The sequence below is a fragment of the Octopus bimaculoides genome, chromosome 21, assembly GCF_001194135.2.
Source record: "Octopus bimaculoides isolate UCB-OBI-ISO-001 chromosome 21, ASM119413v2, whole genome shotgun sequence".
Lineage (NCBI taxonomy): Eukaryota > Metazoa > Mollusca > Cephalopoda > Octopoda > Octopodidae > Octopus > Octopus bimaculoides.
In genome coordinates this window covers 37494399-37506412 of record NC_069001.1, presented here as the reverse complement: position 1 = coordinate 37506412, position 12014 = coordinate 37494399, and the positions used below count along the sequence as shown (strand labels likewise).

General features: G+C 39.3%; 1 protein-coding gene across 1 annotated transcript in view; it reads left to right on the top strand.

The window, feature by feature from the left end:
• LOC106868812 (probable E3 ubiquitin-protein ligase HERC1) overlaps positions 1 to 8234 on the top strand; it is a 98961-nt gene extending 90727 nt beyond the window's left edge. The window contains exons 65-72 of the mRNA XM_052975429.1: positions 769 to 977; positions 1772 to 1848; positions 2063 to 2234; positions 3297 to 3377; positions 4560 to 4712; positions 5730 to 5863; positions 7261 to 7432; positions 7886 to 8234. Of these exons, the coding sequence (XP_052831389.1) occupies positions 769 to 977; positions 1772 to 1848; positions 2063 to 2234; positions 3297 to 3377; positions 4560 to 4712; positions 5730 to 5863; positions 7261 to 7432; positions 7886 to 8074 (1187 nt within the window). The 3' untranslated portion in view covers positions 8075 to 8234. The remainder of the gene's footprint in view (positions 1 to 768; positions 978 to 1771; positions 1849 to 2062; positions 2235 to 3296; positions 3378 to 4559; positions 4713 to 5729; positions 5864 to 7260; positions 7433 to 7885) is intronic.
• The last annotated feature ends 3780 nt before the right edge of the window (positions 8235 to 12014 follow it).

Sequence of the window (12014 nt, the reverse complement as noted above, 5' to 3'; positions counted from 1 at the left end):
CGATCTTGGTAGATGGATGAATTGCTCTGTGCGTTTGTATGTTTGTATGTGGGTATATGGTGATGTATTGTTGTGTGTGTGTGTGTGTGTGTGTGACACTGGATGTATTGCTGTGTGTTGGAGCTAATGGTAGTATTGTTGTGTGTGTGTATATGTGTGTGTTATGCTGATTAAATGTGTGTGTGTGTGTGTGTATTGGAAAAGAGGAAAAGAGAGATAAAGTATTTATGAGGACAGGATATCAAGCAGCAAGGATTTCTCTCCATCAGGTAATAAACTGTCTACACAGTACTTACTACATACTGTTAGCAGCCAGCTGGAAAAGAGGTTTTCCTGGGGATTAAAACAACAGTAACATCACCCTTCATAGGACTTCCAGGTTCTGTTGGCATATAAACATTACTATTCGGTACTGTTACTGTATATCTCTCACTCAGAGATTTATAACAAGTAATACACACACACACACACACATATTACACTTTAAACATCCACGCTTCACATTTACACAAAATGCAATACACAGTTCTTTGAATATAACCTCAATTAGGGGTTAATGTCCTTAGCTTTTCAGAGTCACAGCCTTAACTACTCCAACGTCTACTGTGTCTCTCCCACTGGTGAGGGGTTCATTGCCCTAACTGCCCCAATGACCACTGTGTCTTCCCTTTGAGGTCACCTCCCTACCTACCCCAATGTCTATTGTATTTTTTCCCCAGGGTCATCTCCCTGTCTTGGCCCAATGCCTGCTGTGTCTACCCTGAGGAGTTGTCTCCCTATTTGCCTTAATCTGTATTTTCTCTTCTCCCAGGGGTAAGAAGTGTAAACCCATCTTCGTACAAGTGGCTCGGCAGGTTGTGAAGATGAAACCTGAAGACCTGCGTCTCCCTGCCAGGGCTTGGAAAGTGAAGTTAATTGGAGAAGGGGCCGACGATGCTGGTGGAGTGTTTGATGACACCATCACCGAGATGTGCCAGGTATGTATATATAAGTGTGTGTGTGTGTATACATGTATGTAACTATGTGTGTTACCCCATCACATAGGTGTGCCAGGTGTGTGTGTGAGTCATGGGTTGAGTATTCATCCCACGATTGTAAGGTTGTGAGTACGAGTCCCAGTAGGGCATTTTGTTCTCGAGCAAAATGACCATGGGATTGTATCTAGAAAGTTCCCCTCCGAGGCACAAGTCCAGCCAAGGTTGTTTATGGAAGACCAACAGTGGCCCATGCATACCAGCCTCCCATCTCCATGCCACCGATGTTATCCAAGGGAGAGGCAAAAACCGATTCAGCTTGGCACCAGTGACATTGCAACTCATTTCTACAGCTGAATGAAATGGAGCAACGTGAAATAAAGTGTCTTGCTCAAAAACGCAACACGCAACCTAGTCCAGGAATCGAACTCACAACCTCACGATCATAAGCTCGACACTCTAACCAGCTATGCCATGCACCTATATATATATGTGTGTATGTATATATTTATGAGTGTGTGTGTCTGTGTTTGTTCCCCCATCATTGCTTGACAACTGATGTTGGTATGTTTACATCCCTGTAACTTAGTGGTTCAGCAAAAAAAGCCCGATAGAATAAGTACCAGGCTCACAAAGAATAAATCCCGGCGTTAAATTCTTCAACAAAAAACCCCTTTAAGGTGGTGCTCCAGCATGGCCACAGAAACAAGTAAAAGAATAAAAGAAAAAATATAAACACCCGAAGACTTTTTTGTATATCTTTTTCAGTCTCTTTATTTTTTTCCCAATTCTTCCAGGAACTTGAGAAAGGTTTTGTACCATTACTGATTCTGACCCCGAATGAACGGCATGAGTCTGGAAACAACAGAGACAGGTAAGACCTAGCCTTGTGTATAGCCATGTTTGTATTAATATGCATGCATGCATGTGTGTGTGTGTTATATGTATGTATGTATGTATGTATGTCGGCTGTGGTATTATTGAGTGGACATAAGAGAGGGACATGAACAGGAAAAATCTGACCAGTAGCCACACAAACACCCTCATACTCAGTGTTAATCGTACCTTTCCCATCTCTCTCTCTCTAGATTCCTGCTAAACCCGTTATTATCTTCTGAAGAACACATGAATATGCTGAAGTTCCTTGGGGTATTGTTTGGTGTTGCCATCCGTACCAAGAAACCGTTGGACCTCCATTTAGCTCCCTGTGTCTGGAAACTTCTGGCTGGCATGGCACTAGACATCAGTGATCTGGAAGAAGTAAGTATCTCTACTTCCGTATTAACTATCCCTTATTAAGGGACATCAGAGGTGGCAGGGGTTGAAGATAGGGCTGTTGGAAGTTTACCAAAGCAAATCTTTAGTGAATAATTATTATCATTTTTCTGATGATTAATCTCATTTTTAGAAATGAAAATAAAAGTGTTTGTTATTTGCCCCTTCATTATGTTTCAAACGAAGATGTGTGGCTGAGTGGTTAGGGTATTCGGCTCACAATCATAAGGTCATGAGTTCAATTCTTTGGTGATGCATTGTGTCCTTGAGCAAGACACTTTATTTCACATTGTTCCAGTTCACTCAGCTGGCAAAACTGAGTTGTACTTGTAATTCAAAGGGGCCTGTCTTGTCACATTCTGTGTCATGTTGAATCTCCCTGAGAACTATATTAAGGTTACTCTTGTCTGTGGAGTACTCAGCTACTTGCACATTAAGACATGAGTGAAGAAACTTCTTGAAGACATTGAACTGGTGAAATCGTTAAGAGGGTCTCATAAAATGCTTTGTGACTCTTTACATTCTGAGTTCAAACCCCACCAAGGTCAAATTTGCCCTTCATCCCTCCAGGGTTTGATTAAATATAGTCCCACTTTAGGGCCATGGAGTGGTGGAATCATTAAAGTTGTGGACAAAATGTCTTGTATTTGATATTGGCTGTCTCTGTTTACGTTTGGAGTTTGTCTGTGATGACACTGGTGTCAGTCTGTGTCAGTTTTTTTCTTTCTTTTGGGTAAGAACAGCAGAGAGAGGGGGCAACATCAGTGGTGTGAAGGGGGTACACGTACCAAATGGGGGCAAATAATGAGTTTCCTTGAGAAACTCTGACCCAACAAGAACCCAGGAAAGAAACTTGACAGGTGGAGATACAATGGTCGTCCTTGGGCAATACAGGGCTCTATATCTCTGTTATCTTCTGCAGGTAGACAATTTCTTTGTCCAAACCACAGCTTGTATTTCAGGTGGGGCAGGGATTATGATGTGAAAAATCCAGGTAAAATGTTATATCACACGTCTGTTTGCTAATATTCCAATTATCTTTTGCAGGTAGACAATTTCTTTGTCCAAACCATGGCTGGGATTCGGAACATTCAAGAAAGTGGTGTCAATGAAACAAATTTTCATGAAGTATGTCATTTTTGTTTGTTGATTTTGCTAATACAGAATAGGCTGTGGTATATAGTGTGTTACATTACAGTATAGGCTGTAGTGCAGAGTGGGTTGTTTAATACAGTATGGGCTGTACTATTAGATAGCACATTATTGATACGGTGTACAGTTTAGGTGATAGTACAATACAATACAAGTGTTGGTTTACTATAACAGTGACAGAAAAAAGAGGTGGGGGATGGACTGTCAGTTCCTCCTCAACACTTTTTCCTCCTCCCAACAACAAAGAGCCATGCTCAATCATTTCTATTCCTATTTTCCCATTTAGAACTTTCACTGATTGTCAGTCTAATATATTCACTGAGTGTTTGCCCAATTGACTTTTGTTGTTTTTTCCTGTCTTTTATTTTTGATTTGCCTATCTATTCTTTCACATGTTTCAGTCATTTGACTGCAGCCATGCTGGAGCACTGCCTTAACATATATGTATATATACGAGGGAAATTCAAAAATTATACACACTCTTGATTTTTCAATGTATTTCCATGAAAGCAGGGGATAAACAAGTCCATCATTTTTCTGTATAGTCTTCTTCCTTTTCAGTGCACTTGGTCCCACGGTCCACAAACTTGTGTATTCCCTACATGCAACCATTTATGCACCGCTTCCTTCACATCTTCATCCATAGGAAATCAACGACTTTGTAAATCATCTTTGAGCTGTCCAAAGTATGATGGTCAGAAGGGGCAAGATCTGGCCATTGTCATGCAACAACAACAAAACTTTTTTTGACAACAGACTTTGGCATTTGGTGCAAATTGCTGGCTTCAGTTTTGTTGACCAGGGAAGCTCTGTATCTTGCACTGTTGATTGTTAAACCCCTTTTGCAGAGAAATTGGATCACTGGTCTTTGTTCTTCTTTGGTGCCCATTGCTAGTGGAGTGGCCATGCTTACGCTGGAAATCCAGAAAAAAAAAATACCACGATCAGGCACAAACATTGATCACATGACCACAATAGTACCAAAATTATAAGCATGCATGCACAGAAGGCAGTGTGACAATAATAAAGATATGTTATGGTGAAAGTGCAGATAATTTCTGACTTCCCCTTGTGTATATGTGTGTGTGTGTATATATATGTTTGCCATTCTGTGTTATGATATTCATCTCTCTGTTTGTCTCTCTCCCTCTCTTCCAGTACATCCCTTTGGACAGTTTTGAAGGCCAGAGTGCCTCAGGACAGATGCTTCCTATCGTATCAGGTGGCAAGAGCATTCCTCTAACATTCCATAACAGAAAGGCCTACACCGAGGCTGCGACCCTCTATCGCTTACATGAGATGGATAAACAGGTAAGTATTTGTCTCACAGACTGTGTTGTCGTTTAGACCTGGGTCAGACTGGATTTGATTCAGGCATAGTGTATCTAGAACTACATTATCTAATGTAGCTTTCATTGGTGTTGTTTAGCTCCAGGTCAGTCCTAGTCCCAGCAGACTTCTGTTAAAAGGATATTAGCTGTGAGCAAGCTATTTTTATACATGCACAATGTACCTTGGACTACATTATCCAATGTGTTGTTGTTCTTTAAGATAATGGGGTGCGATTTGAGGGAAATTTAGCTGTTATTTCTAGCAGAAACAGATCAGCTGACTGTATAGAAGCTCCCTCTGGATCATTAGTTGACTAGTTGTGTGTGTGTGTGTGTGTGTGTGCTTTTGAATAGTTGTTTGTATGTGTGTGTATGTATATATAACGTACATATGTACGTACACACACACACACATATATGTATGTATATATATATATCCCAGTTTGATTGTGTATAGAAGAACATATTAATCAATGAAATTCCAACTTAGTCTGATTTTCACATTTTGTTCTTAGCAATTGTAAAAACCACAAATTTTAAAATGGGATTTTTTTTCAAACCTTAAATGTCTATGTTGGTCCCTCCAAGTAAAACAGGCATCAAAGGGGACTGTAGGTAAAAGATACTTGAGAACCACTTCTCTCAAATAACTCCCTTCCCAATCTTTGTCCTTCTTTGGCTCCCCTTAGCAGGGTCCACTGCTGTCTCCCAAACACGGAGACCAGGTTCGTGTCTTAACAGTGAATCCATCTGTTGATGCGTTTCTACTTATTGTTACTGTAGCAGACAGTCAGGAGTCCTGCTTTCTTACTCCCCTCCACCAGGGTCAAAGGTCTTGTAAAGCACCACAAGTTCTGCGCTTTTAATGTGTGTCTGTGTGTGGTAGAATGGCTGTCATGTTTGCAGGAGATGTGGGTTCAGGTCCCATGGACAGCCCTTGACTTTTTGTTATTCCAAAGGAATTTTTCAACCTAATATTTACACCCTATTATTTCAGGTTGCTGCTGTACGTGAAGGCATGGCTTGGATCATCCCTGTTCCCCTTCTCTCTCTCCTCACTGCCAGAAATCTTGAACAATTGGTGTGTGGCATGGAACAGGTGTCTATTGATGTCTTGCGTAAAATTGTGAGGTAAGTTTCTATACCTAGTGGTGTTAACGCCACTTGGTCCCTCTCTTGTGGTAATTACCTGGTTACCATCTCTTCTTTACAGCAGTTAACATCTCATGATGACTGCATCAGTCACAGCATATTCCTTTTTTAGTCATAGCAACAGCCATCACATGGTAACAGCAGTCACGATCCATAGTAACTATATGCATTTCTTAATAACGAGAGTTATAATCTTGTAGTAATTAAAAGTAACAATCACAATGTTATGACTGACATTACAACATCACCACCCCCACCACCATCAAGTAGTAACATCAAGTCTGAGTTAAAATGACTAACGAACTAGTTCATTGCCATAATGGCTCTGATTGACTTCTGCAACATCATAATTTTGTGACATCCTGAAGTTACAGTCTCTATAACAGGTTGTTATGACATCATATGTCTGCAACATTACTCGGCTATGATGTCATATATCAGTGACATTATACACCTATGACATATATTTTGCCATTACACACTTATGACATCACATGTCTGTAAATTTACACCTCTGTGACTTTAAGCATATGTGACGTTATATACTAATGACATCATAAACCTATGATGTAGATTTACTTCATTACCCACCTATCTATTGTACTCTTATGACTACATGCATATATACTAACAGATGTCAGTGACATCATAAACTTATGACATTGCCTTTCTACCATACAGCATTGCTATAACATCACAAATGTATGACATCATAAATTGATAACATGGTAGGATTGTGCCACATCACATTTATGACATCATACTTCCATCAGGTTGTGTTACTATAGCATCATACAACTACGATATATCTTACTTATGACAGATTTGCACCATTATACATCTGTTACATTCTTTTACATCACGCACCTATGACAGCATAAAAGTTATGACATTGTACATTTTACATTATGACACATCTAATATTATACTTCTATCAAGGCTGTGAGCTGGCAGAACCCTTAGCACACCGGGCGAAATGCTTAGCAGTATTTCATCTGTCTTTACGTTTTGAGTTCAAATTCCGCCGAGGTCAACTTTGCCTTTCACACTTTCAGAGTTGATCAATTAAGTACCAGTTGCATACTGGGCCGATCTAATCAACTGGCCCCTTCCCCTAAAATTTTGGGCCTTTTGTCTAGAGTAGAGAAGAATATTATATTTCTATCATATTGTACAGCTACATCACATATTTATGATATCCTAAATTATGACATTGTGTAATTACACCAGAGCCCATCTGTGACATCACACTTTTATCATATTTTATAGCTATGACATCCTAAACTTATGACATTGTATACTCGCACATCTATGACATCATAGATTTCTGATCTTTTTGTATTTTGAACCTCATCTGTCTGTGTGTCCTTGCTTAGGTACCGTGGTATTGAAGAATCTAGTCCTGTGGTTACATGGTTCTGGAAAGTTCTGGAAACATTTGCCAACGAAGAACGCATCCAGTTCCTTCGTTTTGTGTCTGGTCGGACACGTTTACCTGCCAACTCTTCAGACATCTCACAGAGATTCCAGATTATGAACTCGGACAGGGTGAGTATCAGACAGAGGTGTGTGCATTGCAGGGGAATAATGTGCAGGTGTGGTGGTGGTGGGGGGAGCTGAGTTCTATGTAATGGGATGTTGTATAGGGTGGGAAATTTGTTGGGTGTGGGTAGGGGAGGAGGTTTTACTGTGTGTATCTGAGGGTTGGGGATGTGTTGGGCAATTCTAGATATAATTAGGGTTTGTTGGTGGGTGGAGTGGAGGAGAGACCAGTGAATATATGGAAGGACTCTACAGAATAATGTAAAGGAAAGGAGCATATCTAGGGGGGATAGTATGTACTATATGCATCAGTAGAAGGAGTCCTAATCACTACATGGTGGTGTAAAGAAGTAGCTCTTACTATTTGCATGGGGTTCGGTGGCAGCGGCAGTAATTCAATTCTGTTTACATTTGTCTGTTGTTTCCTTTTCATATTTTCTCCTCCTCCACGACCACCAGAGTCCTGACAGTCTTCCCACATCTCAGACTTGCTTCTTCCAACTCCGGCTGCCGATGTACTCAAGCCAAGAGGTGTTAGCAGAGAAACTGCGCTACGCCATTAACAACTGCCGTTCAATTGACATGGACAACTATATGCTAACCCGCAACACAGATAATGGACACGGATCTGATGAAGACCTGTGCTAGCTTCTAGACTGCTCCATTGTAATTTTTGCCAGCTATGAGGCTTTGGCGACTACAGTCGTTAAGTCTCTATCTCCTCTCCCTGTGTCTCAACGGTGCTTAGTGTCATCTCTAGATGCTATCATTGTACAATCTGCAATTTAATAAACTATTTATACCATCAGCTACTCAGCAATTTATTTTCTCTCCTCATTCTTTTGTATGTTTCTGCTGTCTTGTATCTTCTTATTACAACAATGTAAGCAAATGTGTTTCTATGTATGTATACATGTGTATATATATATATATATATATATATATATATGTGTGTATGTATGTATGTGTACATGTGTATATATATGTATACATGTATATATATGTGTGTGTATATACACACACACACACATTTTTTCCATGCCTATATCCAACATTCTCATTATTTTCCCTATTTAGGTTCAGATTTAATTAACTGTAACATCTTTTCTTTTCAGACATCTTCTGAACTTTATTAAATTTTAAATATGAAACCCACCTCTATCAAATATCTTCTTCTTAAACTTTCTTACAACACATCACCCAATGATATCCTTACATAAGAAAGACATTCCACACCTGTGTCAAACAAGGCGACATGTCTTTGCAAGCTGTCACCTCTTGATATCTAGCTGTCCTCCTTCTACAAAAGTAATTTCTTTTCCTTCTTTCATAACATTGCAAACAGTTATGAATTATGATGAAGTCTGTAAACTTTATTGATGAATCTCCTACATATTTTTAAGGCCTCATGCAGTTCTCTGTTGAATTTCTCGGATGTGAGACGGCGTCTGTATGGACATTGCTGAGTGTGCCTGCAAATCCCCTGTAACAGCCAACTCTTGCTGGTGCACCTTTCGTTGCCAGTGTCACAATGTGCCAGAAGGGAACTCTGTATTGTTTCTAATAATTCTGTCAACTCGATCAAAAAAACCGTTTTCACACCTTTTACATCTCCTTTCAGGTATTTCATTATCATCAACCCCAAGGTGGTGAGCTGGCAGAATTGTTAGCACACTAGACAGAATACTTAGTCGTATTTCGCCCATCGCTACATTCTGAGTTCAAATTCCACCAAGGTCGATTTTGCCTTTCATCCTTTTGGGGTCGATAAATTAAGCACCAGTGAAACACTGGGGGGTTGATGTAATAGACTTATTCCCCTCCCACAAGCTGCTCTTGAAGCCAAAATTTGAAATCATCATCATCAACCCCTTGACACTATTTGAGCTCCAGAACTCATAGAGGCCGGTTACCTAGTTCCCATGTGGTAGAAGTGACTGATATCACAATCAACCCTTCCCCAGTCTGTTGCAGGCTTACTCATTTGCAACTGGACAAACTGGAGCCACATGAAATGAAGTAATTTTCTCAAGAACACAACACACCACCCAGTCTAGGAATCGAACCCATAATCTTGCCATCATTAGCACTACGCCACATGCCTTCAAGTATTTAGCAAACAAGAAATTTGTAAATAATTTGTTTTAAGCTTGGGCTGTTATACCTTGTGTAACCCCTAAGAATATTTGAGCTGCTGAAAGTGGGGTTACTGAGTTGGATGGCAAACTGACAATGTTGAAGATACTAAGGTATTCTACATTGCATCACTGCATTGTACCTGCACTTAAATATCAAAATATCCTGTTAATCCATGTTCCAAACACCAACTTAATATTGACAAATTTGTGTATTATTTCCAAAATTAATTGAAACAAAAGCAGTATATTTCAACAAAAAATACAGTGACAAAAGGATTTTTAAAATTTTCAAAACCCCAAGATCTTTATTTTTCTTATCAGAGTGGATCTATAGCAGCTGTCGTTGGCTGTTCAAGTTTAATTCAAGGGTTGATGTGAGCAACGATGCCTCGTTTCATGTACCTATCACCAAGATGGTAACGAAATGCAGGTGAATAGCCAGATGAATTCTGAGAATTTTCAGAACAAGAGACCAGGAAACTATGCTGGCTGAAACACAACAGTTATATATAAAATACTGATAGTCACTCTCGTCGATTTCCACGTATGGGTGTTTGAAGAAATGGATAAGGGTAAGAAGGAAAAAAAACTGCATCTATACACGTCTAATATAAATAATATGCATAGAAAGATCATATATAGCATAAGTGTGCTGTGTTTAGCTGTTTTGTAGGTAATCGTTCTCAATTCTGCTGACCGCCTATCAAATCTGTTTTGCCTCAGTTATCTCCCTTGCGTCACTTCACAATATGTTTAACGTCTTTTTGGTAAATTTTGTTATTAACACCCGCACGATTTTCACTTAGAAAATTCTTTAAGTTAAGACGATTATATATATATATTTATACGGAAGACTACCAAGAATATATATATAATTTTTTTTTTGTTCTTAGTAAAAATCGTGTGGGTGTTAATATCAAAATTTACCCTGCGGGCTACATACGTCAAACTTGTGAATGGTATACGAGTTTTAATTTCATGTCAGAACTTCATCAAAGTTTTGGGATGACAAAAATGGAGCGGTGACCGAAAATACAATCACAGGGCGGAATTTTGGCTGAGGAGGAAAATATATATTTCATTTAAATACCATAAATATGAATCAAAGGACTGAATTTAGAAATAGCTGTCCTTCGAAATTCCATATCTCATGTGAAAAGGGAACGGTATTTACAGAAATACTAAAATTAAAAGGATAACAAAATATCTTTTCTCATTTGGTATGGGACTTCGAAGTCAACTGTTTGAAAACGAATCCAGGCACAAAAAAAAAGTCGCAGGTAAAAAAAGGCACGGAAAAAATATCACAGGGGTTTTGTCCCGGGAGGTGGTTTGTCCTAGTTGGGGTTTTGTCCGGATCCCATAAATTAATTGTGACTTTCTTACCGGTCACCTTGAAAACTTGGCCAATTTTTTCAAAGTCATTAATTGACTAATAAGTGAACAACCTGCTTTATTTTGCGGACATACACGGCACATTTATTCTATTCCGAAATATATAAAAAAAAGAAATTGCCCCGCATCTAATGTGGCCTTGTTATAAATGGGACATTAAGCACATGAGGTCAATAAATACGATAATTGTTACTAATATTATGTATGATGTAACCGACCCTTAACCCAAAATTGCTGGCCTCGTATCAAAATTTGAACCAGTATTAAAATATTGACAGAAGGCGACGAGCTGGCAAATGCTTAGCAGCATCTCATCCATCTTTATATTCTGAGTTCAAATCCTTTCCAGGTTGATAAAATAAGTACCGGTTGAGTAGGGAGGGGGGTCGATGTAATCGACTTACTCCTTCCCCTGAAATTGCTGACCTTGTGCCAAAATTTGAAACTAATATTAAAATATGGAGAACAAAACAAAATACCAAAGTCTGTCAGAACAAACTTACATAAAATTGCTTGGGGTGTGTCAGAAGTCTGAACCAGACATTGGCAAACTACGGCACATAGGGGTTCCTGGAATGGCACGCCTAATGAAAATTATCTAGAATTTTTTTAGTAGTGAGGTCCGCCTTATCATGAGAATGTCTCGTGTGACCCGTTGATCGAAAAAAGTTACCTGTGCCTGCTTTAAATCCTACAAAACGGCAATATTTAGTACTCCTTGTTTCGTCACTATCTCTGTAGCTACAATAACACCACATTAGTTACTGACAGAGAGACTACCAGAGGGGTTTAGAATTTATTAAACATATTTCTCAAAAAAAAAAAAAAATCAAACCCAGTCACGTTTTAGGTTGGTGTGTTGTAACCATAAAGTGGAAAATCATAAGAATCCCTAACATAACGATTTCCATAAAATGAAGGCTTCACTTAGTTTCTCCGTTAATTTTCCGGCACTGTCATGCTATTAGCTGTCAGAAGTGAAAGTGCTCACTGCTAGTGAAGTATCTGTCTGTCTGCCTGCATGCCTGTTGCTGGCCTGTCGATTCTTTGGCCAC